This window comes from Capra hircus, chromosome 22 (assembly GCF_001704415.2).
Source record: "Capra hircus breed San Clemente chromosome 22, ASM170441v1, whole genome shotgun sequence".
NCBI classification, from domain to species: Eukaryota; Metazoa; Chordata; class Mammalia; order Artiodactyla; family Bovidae; genus Capra; species Capra hircus.
Genome location: NC_030829.1, coordinates 6697492 through 6712530, shown reverse-complemented (window position 1 = coordinate 6712530; position 15039 = coordinate 6697492). Strand labels below are relative to the sequence as shown.

Below are 15039 nucleotides of genomic sequence, written 5' to 3'. Positions count from 1 at the left end.
GCCGTTAGATGCTTTTGGTGCCAACCAGTCAGCGTCTGAGAATCATGGATGCCAATGACCCCCAGGCTTGGGGAGATGGATCGCTCTGACACACTGGCCTGTGGACAGTGTCTCCCAGCAGTATCAACCCTGGGCAGCCCCCTGAGGGTGAAGAACTCCTGGCAGCCCCCAGCCTCAGGCTTCAGCGAAAGGTCTCCTTTCTTGCATGAGACACCATGCCACCCTCAACTCTGCAACATTTAGTCAAAAAAGAATCTAGCATTTTTAAAAGTTTGGTTGATAAACTTGATGCATTCTTCCTATCAGCAGTTCATCTCTCTCTACATCGCCTAAGAAAATAAGGTCTGTGAAGACAGCAACAAGACAGTGAAGACAGTCATTAGAAGCTACAGCAAATAAGTATCCAGTTTAATTGTAACAAACCAGTGTGAGCAAATTTAACTAAGTATATAAAAACATTAGTTAAATACAAATCTCTGGAAATATACATTATACCTACAGGTTTGTTTTTTGTTTGGTTGTTTTACAGTGAGTCTTCCTTCCCCCCCACCCCCTTTTAATTTTCAAAATGGTGAATCACTGTATGGTCCTGGATCTCCAAGCTATAAAACTGAAATATGTGTTTCCAGCGTAGCAGATGGTGACCAGGAAGGCGAAGAACTGGAGAAAACAAAACACAGTAGAAAGGGGGTTTAGAATTCATCCCAATTAGCAAAAGCTACCACTTCACTTCCATCGAATAATGTACTGACAGCATCCCTGGACTCCAGGTTTTCTCGTCTAAAACCGCTTTACTGGTTCAATTACCCTCCTTCTGGAATGGACTTGGGCTGTTTCTCTTTCTTGGAACTATCTGGGAAGCCTGTAGCTTTACTCCAATCCCCTGCCTTCCTCCAGGGGATCTTCCCAACCCAGAGATCGAACCCGTGTCTCTTCCATCTCCTGCGATGGCAGGAGGGTTCTTTGCCACTAGCGCCACCTGGGACGCCTATATATAGATATGTATTCTCTCTCATATTTTTTTCCATTATGGTTCATCACAGGGTACTGAATATAGTTCCCTGTGCTATACAGTAGGACCTGGCTGTTTATCCATCCTATAGCTAATAGTTTGCAACTGCCCAGCTGAGTCTTGCTGTGTGCGTTAACTAAAACAGACCGTGATTTTTAATCTCATGTGGACTCATGCCGTTTATCTTCTAATAGGGTAAAGCACCCACTCCATCCTTACCTGGAGAATCCCATGGACAGAGGAGCCTGGTGGGCTACAGTCCATGGGGTCACAAAGAGTCAGACATGAATGAAGCAACTTGGTATGCATGCATGCAGAGATTTTGAAATATAAGTTTAAAGCACTGGTACAATAAACACCCATGTATCACCCATCAGCTTTAACATCACCCTGCTGGCCTTCCTGTCTAACTGCCCATTCCCCCTAACACTTCTGATGCTGATGAAATATTTCAAGGCCAATCTCAGAGAAACTTTTAAAGTTAGTTTTTTAAATTTGAAAAATACACATGATTCAAAAATACCAACAGTACAGAAGTACATGAATTAAAAAGCAGAAGCCTCTCATCCCACAACCCTCATGAACCATCACAGTCCCTGGAAGGAATCTCCGCTAGGGTTTATCCCTCCAGGCATCGTTAGGGTGTAAACAACAATTTCTACTTAAACAGAATCCTAGAGTGCTCATCTCTGTCTCTCCCCAGACTGATGCTGTAGGCAGCAGAATTATTCTTAGAACGCCTCAAATGATTTTTCTCCCACAGATACTTGTTTTGTTCCAGAGTCTGGCTTCCACTCCAGTGCACTATTTCAGCCTCTTCACACTCCAGGCCATCAGGAGGCCCCATGATACTCCAAGCAGAAGTTCATTGCCAAGGAGTCCCCCCGGCAGGTGATGCTTTTCCCTACAGGTGACGTGTCCTCAGTCACCTAGTCACGTCCAACTCTTTGTGACCCCATGGACTGTAGCCACAAGGCTCCTCTGTCCATGGGATTCTCCAGGCTATAACACCAGAGTGGGTTGCCATTTCCATCTCCAGGAGATCTTCCCGACCCAGGGATCAAACCCACATCTCCTGTGTGTCCTGCGTTGGCAGGCGCTTTCTTTACTGCCGAGCCACCTGGGAAGTTCTGCAGGTAACTTTGTCCTTTTCCCTCTGATCCGCAGCCGGCCTCGGGGAGGAAGAGACCCCCGGGATGACAGGCTCACTCACCGACGAAGCTGCCCAGCTGTTGAAGTTGTGACTGTCTCTCTCCGGGGAGACGGAAGATGCGTCCACAATAGCAGCTGAGAGGTATAAGGCGAAGGCACTGCCGTTAAACCACAGACCCTGGGAAGCAGAGGTGCAGAGTGTTTAGGGAGCCTGGGAAGGTCTGGGCACCCCCAGACCCCAGAAGCAGCTAGAATCGCACTTGGCAAGGCGCTCAAGTGGACGCAGGAAGAAGGCAGGGGACAAGGCTAATAAGAAGGCGGCTCCTTGGCGCCTAGGGGTCCCTTCTGCATGCTACTCCTCCACTCACACAGGCATGAGGGTTTGCAAAGGGATCCTCAATGAGAGCAAATAAAACGTCCCAACTAGAGGCCAGACACGCCTGATCTTTATTGGCGTCTAGTGGCAGTACATGAAATTTCCAAAATTTGGCTGCAAACGTCTCCAAAATGGGGGAGCTGTAACAGAAACCCAGATTTCTGGATTCTCCGGGGGTGGGGGGGGGGAAGCCAACAACAGAAGACCTAGAGATTCTGGGAACACAGCTTATTTCTAGTTGAAGAATACTCTGCAGTTGTTTAAGTCCGTGGGTCTGGGTGGCAAGGATTCCACTCTCTCTGAGTTTACACTCATTTGTCTGACCTTCTGGTCTCCTCACATGTGTGAGCGCACAGCTCCTGATGTGAAGGGGTCTCCTGGCTGCTGGCCAGGGTTCTAATTACTTCTCGGGCAGAGAAACACCCAGAGCAGGATGCTGGCAGAGAAAACCTGCTGGGTGGAAGGCGAGAGACATGGGCCCAGATGTGTGTGAACCTGCGCAAAGTCAGGAGGCTTCAAACCTCAGCTTCTTTATGGTAGAATGGGGATGGGACATGCCTCACGATGACAAATTCTGAAAATGCAAATCAGAGCATTTTAAAACCAGGGAGTTTCAGAAGGAAGCATCATTAAACAAGTGAAAAAAAAAAAGTAACATTACAGGCAATGTTTTAAATTTTTAATGTAATAGATCAATGAAGGAATCTTAGGCTTGGAGGAGAGAGAGACTAATAGATGCTCTAGGCTGAAGGTCAGCAAGATAAAGGATCCTGACTAGCAGTCAGCAGAACGAGACTTGGAGCCCCTTCAGAAGTGTTTAATCACTTTGTTGCTTCAAGAAAGACCATCACCTCCCCGTCAGGGCTGCTCACCCATGTGTGAAAAGGCCAGAGAAACTCAAGTCTACCAGTTTTTTTTTAAACTTTTTTGCCTGCACCGCTCACAACATGTGGGCATCTTAGCTCCCCAATCAGGGACTGAACCCGTGCCTCTGCACTGGGAGCTCTGAGTCTTAACCACTGGACCTCCAGGGAGGTCTCCTACCTGCCAGTCTTTACGTAAAAAGTTTTGCTGGCGCACAGTCATGCTTGTTCATTTACTAAGTGTCTGTCTAAGGCAGTTCTCCCACAGTAAGCGGAGCTGAATGACTGTGACAGAGAAAGTTTGCCAGCCTCTGGTCCAGAGCATCGGCTTGGAACTGAGACTTGGGCAGAGGTGGAAGTCAGGGTCCTGCCCATTCCCACATCTGGACCACTGGCTCCCATGTTACCTTTTCCAGGCTCATCTTCTTCCCAGCACTGAAGCGTTTTCCTCGAGACCTGGTTCAAGACTCCTCTTCCTCCAAATCAGCTTTCCTTAAATTTCCCCAACTCACTGTGATTCGTCCTCACCTGGATCCCCTGTGCCACAGCTTCAGGGTGGCAGCCTTCCATGACTCCCTCAACCAAACGAGGCAGTCTTCCCTGCGCCTGCCTGGGAAGCAGGGTGCCAGCTCCCCCAGGGCTGCCTCCACTGTCCCAGGCATGTGTGGGACCACTATAGACTTGACTCTCAGAAACTACACCCGGTTCTTGAAGGTCTTCATGGGGAATCCTCACTTTTGTTTCTGGGTAAACAGGTGGGAGTCAGTCAATCTGCTTCCCCAAATACAGATGTGGGCATCCCACTCGGTACATCCCCCCACTTTAGTATGTATCACACAAAGTGCTGGGATGGTTAGTCTGACGTGTTAACTTATGCTGGTACACTATTCTGGATGTGTATCAAGGTGTTTTTAGATAAGATCGATGTTTGAATCAGTAGACCAACCAGGTAAAGCAGACTGCCCCTGCCAGTATGGGTGGGCCACACCTAGTCAGTAACGGCCTAACTCCAAAGAAAGGCTGGCCTTCCTGTGAGTAAGAGGGAACTCCTGCCAGACTGCCTTGAGCTGGGACCGCCAGTCTTTGTTCCTGCTTTTGGACTTCAACTGAAACTTCAGGTCTTCTTGGGTCTCAAGCCTGCTAGCTTTTGGATTAGAATTTACAACAGCAGCTCTCCTGGGCCTCCAGCTTGCTGTCTGCAGGTCTCGGGATGTCTTGGGCTCCATAAGCCCATGAGCCGATTCTTGGAGCAAATCTTTTTCTATAGATAAACATTCTATTACTTCTATTTCTCTAGAGAACCCTGATGAATACAGAATTTGGGGCAGAGAGCTGGGTACAGATTTTGGAACTAGAATTAACAAGAAAAACTATGACCAACCTAGACAGTGTGTTAAAAAGCAGAGACATTACTTTGCCAACAAAGATCCGTCTAGTCAACGCTATCGTTTTTCCAGTGGTCATGTATGGATGTGAGAGTTGGACCATAAAGAAAACTGAGTGCTGAAGAACTGATGCTTTTGAATTGGGGTGTTGGAAAAGATTCTTAAGAGTCCCTTGGACTGCAAGGAGATCCAACCAGTCAATCTGAAAAGAAATCGACCCTGAATATTCATTGGAAGGGCTGATGCTGAAGCTGAAGCTCCAAATACTTTGGCCACTTGATGCAAAGAACAGACTCACTGGGAAAGACTGAAGGCAGGAGAAGGGGGCAACAGAGGATGAGATGGTTGGATGGCATCGTCGACTCAGTGGACATGAGTTTGGGCAAACTCCAGGAGATGGTGAAGGACAGGGAAGCCTGGTGTGCTGCCAGCCCAAGGGGTCACAAAAAGTTGAAAACAACTTGGCACAATTTAGTTGAATAATAATCTCAGTAGAAGCCATGAATAAGTAAGGGATTATACCAGTAGAAACACTTCCAGTTTGAACAGAAGGGGATGGAGATAGCCCAGAACGAAGGAGGGGAGCTGAACCTGGATTCTGCAGGACAGAACCACAGAACTATATGACTGTGACGCAGCTTTATCTTTCACAGAAATAAAGGCGATTCAGAGATCATCGGGCTGGCTCTCCTGTCATGGGCCCACTGGGCAGGCTGGTTCCCCCTCAGTTTCAAAGGGTGGGGCTACCTCTCTGGTTCTGTGATCCAGCATGTCCCCCCCAGTGTCCCAGGGGGAGGGACCCTGCAGAGGCACTGCGGTGACAGTGCTCTCCTGATGGATCCAGAAGATGGCGCACTGAACCAAAAAGGATTATTATGGAGCCTTAAGATCAGATGGAATTTGCCTGGCAACTTTCCGGGCTTGCTGGGGACCTGCCACGCGGTCCTCCGTTCCTGTTTCTCCCTTTTGAAATGGGAGTGTCTGTCCCATCACTGTATTTTGGAAGCACTCAACTTGCCTGGTTTCACAGGTTCATAGCTGGAGAGAAATTTTGCCTCAGGGTGAACTGCACCTCAAGTCTCACCCATATCTGGCACAGATAGTGTTTAAAGGAGACTTTGGTTTGGGTGTGGGGGGGGGGTTGTTTCTTAAGCAGGATTAGCACCTGCTAATCTGATTCGCAGGTCTGATTTATCTTTATTTTTTATTTATTTTTATGTGTGGCATGAAGGATCTTAATTCCCTGATCAGGGATCAAGCTCATGTCCCCGGCACTGGGAGCACCAGGTGCTTTCCTGGAGCACCAGGCAAGTCCCTAGACTTTGGACCTAGATTTTAGTTGATGCTGGAATGAGGTTGAGGGATGCTGAGATGGAATGAATGCACTTTGCCTGTGAGATGGGTGTGATTTGGGTGGGCAGAATATTATGGACTGAATGTTTTTCCCCCAAATTCATATGCTGAAGCCCTAACCCTCAATGCGATAGTATTCAGTTAGGGGCCTCTGAGGTATTTAGGGTCAGAGGAGGTCATGGGGGTGAGGTCCACCTGAGAGGGTTAGCACCCTTCTAAGAAATGAAAGGGAGTTCACATCGCCTCTTCTCTCTCTGCCATGTGAGGACACAGCAAGACTGGCAGGCACCTGCAAGCCAGGAAGAGGGCTCTCACCAGAAACCAACTTCACTGACACCTGATCCTAGATGTCTCGCCTCTAGAACTGCAAGAAACTGCTGTCACTGAACGTCTAGGGTATTGTTCTGGTGTCCAAGCAGACTACGGTTCTGTAGTCCATACGTTTTCTTATATCCACAGCCAGCATCTCCGGACTCTGTGTTTCCCTTAGTTATCCTGCATCCCGCATGGAGTCGGGACCACAATCCAGTCACTTTTGCCTGCTCCTGCTCCCAAATATGAGCACACCTAGTTGTTCTAACAGCGTCTTTCATTTTTCATTCTAATTCTTTGCATCTCAATATCAAAGAGCTAAAGCCATGGCATCAGAAGGGGCTGGAAGGACGCAAGATCTGCTGCGGCTGTGCCCTGACCCACCTGTATCCAGGTGTCACTGTTTATTGAGAATTAATAAACCAACAGAGCTTCTCTTGGTTCAGTCTTCGGAGGACTGCTTTGCTACTTTGCCTAAAAGGAATTCCTGGACCTTCCAACATGATGCTCCACACTCAGGTGTGAAACACCGGTGCTGGGCTCTCCCTGGCTTTGCCCTCTGCTTTACCGGCATAGAGACAATCGCAAATTGACTGGAGGACTACACTCCACCCCACCTAAGGGGCAACGGACAGGAAGAACACTCGTGGTTTGCTTACCACCGTGGTCCAGGGCACCTGGGGGATCCTGGTGTAGGTCATCGTTAGGTAGATGATGAGGAAGAAGACGGTGAGGACCCAGTAAAACACAGCTACGAACATGACCCAGCCAAAGGCAGGGACCCGGAAGTACTCCGTTCCAGCGATGAGCGTCCACACCAGCAGTCCCAGAACCTGTCAAGCGGGAGAGGCAGTGGGAAGGAAAAGGGAGATGGAAGAGAAAATAAAGGAGGAGGAGGAAGTGGACACAGAGGAAAAAACCAATTAGACAAAGTGCCAACTACAACTTTCATGCATACATATGGAAACATGGAACAAATGCGACTGGGGGGGCAAATTCACATTCCCGCAAACACCAGAAAGGTAAAATGAAAGAGCAGAGCAGGCTGCGCAGAGACCAGGGCAAACGGGAAGCCCGTCCATGCCTTGTCTCTGCCCAGCTCCCGCCAATTGCTGTGGGCTGGTTTTCTCGATCTTTCTCCCTGCCTACCCCCAGGAGAACACAGAAACTCAAGTCTGTATGTGCTGATAATCTTGATTTTTAAAGGCCAGCCCTGGAATTCCCTGGCAGTCTGGTGGTTAGGACTCGACACTCTCACCGTGAGGGCCTGGGCTCAATCCTTGGTCAGGGAGCTGAGATCCCACACGTCTCAAGGTGCAGCATGCAGGCGTGAATGAATGAATGAATGAATTAATCAACAAACGTTAGTGCTAATAAAGAGGGACAAAACAACACACATCTGTGGCTGGAATCTGTTCCCGACACCCGTCAAGGGGACAAGAAACAAACCGGGGGTTTACTCCAGCAGCAGTCGCCCAGAGCTTTGGGCTCGCCCTGCCAGCACTGAGTGGAGAAAGGCTGCTGCCCCATGCTCTGTGGATGCCTGGTTCTCAAGGAGGAAGGCCACAACCAAGTGTCCATCTCCCGCCCAGCACTTCCAGGGCCCAGGAGGACTTCATTCCTGAGTCACAGGAAAGCTGGCCTCTAAACCCTGTCCGCAGGAGATAGCATCAGGTGTCCGCGGTGGGCGCTGGCTGCGTATGACTCAGAGCAAGCAGCTTCCTTCCTGTCTCAGCTCTTTCTGTGGGTGTGACACAAAACGGACTCCGATCTCTCTGGTCACTCGGCCTTGACACCTGAGCACCTACCACGGGCTGGGCTTCCTGCTTATGGGCCCCGAGGACAGGGCCAGGCAGGAACCGAGCCGACCTGCTCATGCACCACTTAAGAGTCTCGTGAGGGGAGATATACGAACAGTCACAATCGTGAACATGCTACGAAGGAAATAAAGGGTGTGAGCAGAATCTCTAACGGGGCTGTGAGCTTGCGGGAACGGGGCTGTGAGCTTGAGGGCAGGAACGGCAAGTATCAGAGGTGCCCATGCTGAGGAAGAGCCTGAAGACCCACTAAGAGCTATGCAGACGGCTGAGCGGATGCTGTCCCAGGCAGAGGGCATGATGTGAGCAGACAGCTGCAGGGGAAGGGCCTTCTAGAACCTGTAGAAAAGTGTAGGACATGGGTACAAGATGTTAGAAGGCTTGGCGATGGTCAGATTCTGTGGGCCAGGACACCTAAGGACTTCGGACTTTATCCTACGAGCTAAGGGAGGGTTTTGAGCAAGACAACGATATGAACAGGTTAAGTTTTTGTTAAGATCACTTTGGCTGCGTGGCAAGAACGGGCATGTAGGTGGCTGGGTGGTGGGGTGGAGAGACAAATTCAGAGACTGTTGTAATAATCCAAGTGGAAGAAGAAGACAATGTGTTTAAGATTAAGACACTGGTGAGTACTGGGAAGTGAATGATTCGAGGCAAATTTTAGGAGTCAGGACCTTCACGGATTTGATGGACTAGGTTACAATACAGTGGAATTACACCCGGGTCTCTGGAAAAACTCCCCAGTGGATTAGGGTGTCACCTTCTCAGCTGAAAAGATGAAATACAGGAACAGGTTAACAGGGCTGACCTGGGCTCAGGTTACAACCTGTCCCATCGGAGCGAGCCTGGGACCTCGGGATGGGATTAGAAGTGGTTGGTCCAGGGGAAGAGCTCAAGTTCTGCTTTAGGAAGGAAGACTTCCTGTGAGCATCACTTAGCATCACTAAGACAGGTTTCCAGGGGAACTTGAAAGTGCTCCTGGAGACAAGTCCATGTCCCTGTCCAAGTCTGGATGTCTGCAAGGGAGAGCAGAGAGTAGACTCTAAACACTGCTACTTTCCCTCCTTAGAGCTGAAAGTTGAGCTTCTTTTATCTGCCCAATGTCGTATGTGAATCTAAAGAAGCATTTACGTACTTTGGGGCTCACACCTGTGGCAAAGGAATTTACTGAGAGCGAAGTATCAAACAGGATAAAATCCCAGAAAGTGTCAAGACTCACACCCCTGGGGTTATGGTCCAGAATTCACCATAACTGACAGGTAACCTACACACACAGATGTGACATTCCATTGTATCAACAGGACAGGTAACACATGTCACATGGCATGGCAGGACCTGAAATAACATCAAGGGCTTCTTGATTCAAACTGAAGGGGTGGGAAGGGTCCTTTGTTGAGGACACACCCAGGAAATAACCACAGGAGGAGCCACTGCTAACGGGGCTGGTGTCTCTCCAGGAGCATGCAAGGGTTTGAGAGTTGCCAGGACAAGCTCATATCCAGCTGCTGCTGCTGCTGCTGCTGCTAAGTCGCTTCAGTTGTGTCCGACTCTGCGCGACCCCATAGACGGCAGCCCACCAGGCTCCCCCGTCCCTGGGATTCTCCAGGCAAGAACACTGGAGTGGGTACAAGGGCTTAACTAAGAGCTCTTGACTCTGAATGTGAAAATGCTTTTCATTATTAAAAGCAAGTGAGGTCCACTGTCCAGAGATGCTCTGTCTAACGTCTAGCAGTGGTTATCTTTTACAGACAAGGACGATATCTCTAACTGAGCTGTCTGTCAAAGAGTAGGAATCTTTGACCCAAGATCTCATCAGCAAACACAGGGAAAGAACTGTCAAGAAAAGACAGTTTTTTTGAAAATTGTCTTCAAGAAAATTCCTATGCAAGTGAATTTCTTGGGCAACTGAAACACACTCAGAAGCAACTTTTGTCTCTCACTATAACCAATGCTTATGAAAACCACTCTACAAAAATGCTCATCTCCTGGTGTGTGTGTGTGTGTGCGCACGTGTGTGTGTGTGTGTGTGTATTTAAGACAAGCTCTACATCTTTATTTGCTTAGACTTCAAAAATACTGTTTGTTTTTCACTGACAAGCATTATTTAGGCTAACACGTTTTTTGGAATGGTAAATACTGTTTGTTTTTCACTGACAAGCGTTATTTAGGCTAACACGTTTTTTGGAATGGTAAATCTGAGACCTAAAAAAAACTTTTGAAAGTGATAAATGCAGGCAAAAATAAACATGGCAATAGACGAAACACATATAAAGCACACAAAGACGTTCTAACCTCCAGCTACCAGTTGTAAATTCTCAAGAGAAACCAACGTAAAAATTTTATGTCTACCCTTCTTAGCTTCTTTCGCTTCCATTTATCACTGTCATCACCACCTGCAAATCCTTTTCTTTTTCCTTTAAAAATACGGATCACTCGGTATATGGTGCCTATAACTTCTGTCTTTCGGTCAGCTGTACCACGGAGGCCCTCCTTCCAGATCTACGTCAATTCTTAACAGCTGCCCAGTTTTCCATAATTCATGGGACCCTCTCCCTATGGAGAAAAATTTAAGTTGTCACCTTTATGCTTCTACAGAACATGTCCAGGAAACATTCTTACAGAATGTATACCCTGCAAACCCAAATTCCCGGATAATAGTCTTAGAAATGCAATTTCTAGGCTATTTTAAGCTTCAGAGGTACTGTCAAATTAGCCATCAAAAATCTTGTGCTAACTCATCTTCTCATCAGAGCATGCCTGCTCTTCCTTTCCAACCTCATTAAATGCCCAGGTCTTAAATGATTAAAAACCTGATTTTAAAAAGAGAGAGAGAGAGATCTCATGTTTTGCCTTTCACTGCTTGGCTGAAGTACAGCACAGAGAAAAGTGCACAAACCCTAAGCGAACAGATCCACGCATCTTCACAAACTGGACTAACCTGTGTCACCAGCATCCATCTCAAGAAACAGGGCACCTGGGGGCTCCACCCTCACTCCTAGTTAACTTCTTCCTTCCTCCGAGGGGAGCAAGTCCCCCGGTTTCTATCATCCCTGGTCTGGAACTTCAAAGGCATGGAACCTTATCGTCTACACCCCCATGCGTGGTTTCTCTCACTCAGCAACGTGAGGTTCATCCATGACACTGACCACCGTGTTTTCACAGCACCGGTTCTCAAACATCAGAGAATCACCCGAAAGGCTCATTAACCCTCAGGTGAAGAGGCTCCGTGCCCGAGGTTGTGCTCAGTAGTAGATCTAGGAAGGGACCTGAGCATCTGTGTTTCTGACAAACTCCCAAATGGTGCTGTTGCACACCAAGAACCACTGATGTGCAGTATCCTTCTTATTTTAGTTCGCATTTTCCTGATCAGTCGTGAGGAGGGAAGGGCATCTTTCCAAAGGCTTATTAGCCACTTCCAGTTCTGATTTCCTGATATTTGTACCAAATCATGTCCTTGCTGATCTGTAGAAATCTTTACATAGCAGGAACAGTAACAGCAACACATGCAGCAATCTTTTCCATGCAGTTTACTTTTTAAACTTCAGTCTTCAGTCTCGTGAGTGTTTAAATTTTTTACACAATCGATAGGTCACTCTTTGAGCCTTCTTTTATTCCTACATGCTTAGGAAGGGCTTCCTCAGAACCCATATCATAAAAATATTCTCTGGTATTTTCTGAGAGCTTTGTGTGTTTGCTTAATCTTTAAACAGACTAGAACAGAGTTCTACAGATGGGGTGAAGAAGGTCCAATTTTCTTTCTTTCTCACAGATGGTCAGGTGATCCGTCATCACATACTGGTGACGTCATATACTGGGTCAGCGGCGTCTCATATACTGGGTCAGCGGCGTCTCATATACTGGGTCAGCGGCGTCTCATATTCTGGGTCAGTGACGTCTCATATATTGGGTCAGTGTCTGAAATCTTTATTTTGTCCCACTCATCTGTACTGGCTGCTATGTGCTGTGCTCAATCGCTCGCTCATTCATGTCCAACTCTTTGTGACCCCAAGGACCTTAGCCCACCAGGGTCCTCTGTCCGTGGGATTTTCCTTGCAAGAATACTGAAGCTGAATGGCACTGAAACACGTACAATATACAAGAAGCGAATCGCCCCTCCAGGTTCGATACAGGATGCTTGGGGCTGGTGCACTGGGATGACCCGGAAGGATGGTACGGGGAGGGGGGGAGGTGGGAGGGGGGTTCAGGATGGGGAACACGTGTACACCCGTGGCGGATTCATGTTGATATGTGGCAGAACCAATACAATATTGTAAAGTAATTAGCCTCCAATCAAAATAAATAAATTTAAATTAAAAAACAATACTGAAGCTGGTTGCCATTTCCTCCTCCAGGGGATCTTCTCGGCCCAGGGACTGAACCTGCATATCCTGTGTACCAGGCAGGTTCTTCACTGCTGAGCTGCCAGGGAAGCCCCATCACCTCCACCTGGTACTGCTATGCCAGTGCCAACTCCTATAGCTCTGGCGTATATTTTAGGTTTTGGGGGAAAGATGTCAAAATGAACACATGAATCTAATTTTGTTCCTTTCCCAAACCTTTTTAAAACTTTCATCAGAATGAGATGAAAAGGAAAGGAGACAAAAGTAACATATTTTTTTGAAGCTTGGATGAATGTCCACCTAGAAGGGGCTCCCCCAAGTACCCAGCACAATGGATGAAAACAGACTCAGCTGAGGTTCAGCATGAAATCTTAGAACCTCAGGTGCAAAGATGCTCCGAACGACCAAAGACCCACCAAGGATCAGAAACCAGAATGGTTTTTCACTTTTCCAAAAGCAGACAGGATGTTAGAAAATAATGACAAATGGTTTCAGATGGGAAAGCGATTTCTAACCCAGAAATGACCCAGGAAAATTAGCAATGAAAGCAAGAGGCAGACACTTTTTTTTTTCCCCAGATACGCAAGTCTAAAAAAATCCACCTTCCACACATTCTTTCTCAGGAATCTACTGAAGGATATGACCCAACAAAATGAGGGCATAAACTCTAAAAGAGGAACAAAAGAGTAAGCCAACAGAACTCTGGTAAGCCCCCAGAGGAGGAGAAATCTAGACATGATAGGCACCCAGGCACAGACGGTAACCAGGTAGATTGGAGCCAAGTGACTCAAAAGACAGGCACGGTGACGGCCATCAGCACCACGCTGAATGTTATTTTCCCTACTTTTTCACCTGGTGAGACTACTAGGGAACTTGCTCCACCCCAAGTGAGGGAGGAAGCCAAGAAAGAGGACGATAAGGGATCCAGGAGTTTCAAGGTGAAGGGAGATCCCCCGGAGAAATTTGTCCAAGTGAAAAATGAGAACTCATTATCTGATGGGACTGGCTTCCGGGAGACATTACTGAAAAGCTATTGGACAAATGTGAGAACAATTAGCTACAAAGACAAGTGAGCAAATTTTTAAAAATTATGCATGTTACTGACTTCAGTGAAAAGCAAAGGAAACTACAGGAGTTGTTTGTAGTTACCAGTTCACTCTAATACGCGACTCTCATATTTACATAGAGATGATAATAAATATTGGATACTGACCTGAACAAATGATAACAAGGAGGAGGAAAGCAATAGGGATGGGACTTCCCTGGTGGTCCAGCGGCTAAGACTCTGAGCTCCCAATGCAGGGGGGCCTGGGTTTGAATCCTGGTCAGGGACTTAGATCCCACCTGCCACAACTAAAGATCCCACATGCTGCAACTAAGACTCAGCACAGCCAAATAAATAAATGTTTAAACAGAAAAGCAAGAGATGATGCAGTGAACTGAATTCTTCAGTTACTACCTTGAGGAGTAAGATTCCTTGCCCCATCCCCACTCCCACCCCCAAAAGGTACCAGATATCCAGGTTTTTCTATGAAGAAAACTTTTTTTATGTTGAAAGCCTTCCACCTGGTGACCTCTTGAGGCTGTCACTGAGCCCGGCTGTGTGTACTCACCCGTGCACAGCTTCCATACTCCATGTCCTGCGAACCAAGGAAACAGATGCCTTAGGTTTTGAAAAATGACACTGAGTTTGTCCATGAGGACTCTCCTGCCTGTGAAGCCTCTGGGCCTTGTGACAGCTGTTCTGCTTGCAGAGAGGAGTTCAAAGGGTCTCGTTTATTCAAATGTCTACTGAGCGTCTCTTATGAGCCAGGGCTTTTTCTAGGCACTACGGGCTGGCTGATTTCTTTCTGACTTTAGCTTGGAACGAGCATGATTACCATCTGCCTTTCCATCTTCAAAATAGATGGGTGACTTCTGATGATGAACTAGGCTACCCTGAGAGCCATGTGCCAGCTGTTTCCAGCTGCCTTTGCCCCTCGGAGCTGCGCTGATCCAGCAGGTGAGCTCAGCACACCTCTGAAATACCTCACTGGGCTTGCAATCGCTTACCATATTGACTCCCTGCAATTAGGCAGCATTGGAGACAGGCTCCTGCAGAGTCACTCTTACGTGTCCCGCAAGGAGAGACCCGCACAGTGTGACTATGCTGAGTGGTGTCCTCTTGCTGCGTTTACTACCACACACATGTGACAAGAAGTCAATCAAAAAGCTCACTGAGCGTGCCCGGGTGGTGTCTTGCTGAGTGAAGCAGACATTTCTGCCTCCGGAGAAGGTCCATCAATGGGTATCTGACTATGAACTGTGACAAGCTCTACACAAGGAACCTAGGCTGATACAGACCTTTAAGAACAAGGTCCCAGCCACATCTGGATGGTCAGAAGCAGATGAAGACTGAGTAGGCAGGGACTTCCCTGGCGGTCCAGTGC

General features: G+C 47.7%; 1 protein-coding gene across 2 annotated transcripts in view; it reads right to left on the bottom strand.

The window, feature by feature from the left end:
- Positions 380 to 15039, bottom strand: part of CMTM8 (CKLF like MARVEL transmembrane domain containing 8) — a 96047-nt gene continuing 81387 nt past the window's right edge. For both annotated transcript variants that reach the window (XM_018038315.1, XM_013973449.2), the window contains exons 2-4: positions 7113 to 7286; positions 2226 to 2342; positions 380 to 660 (exon numbers count right to left, since the gene is read on the bottom strand). In XM_018038315.1, the coding sequence (XP_017893804.1) occupies positions 577 to 660; positions 2226 to 2342; positions 7113 to 7286 (375 nt within the window). In that variant the 3' untranslated portion in view covers positions 380 to 576. The remainder of the gene's footprint in view (positions 661 to 2225; positions 2343 to 7112; positions 7287 to 15039) is intronic.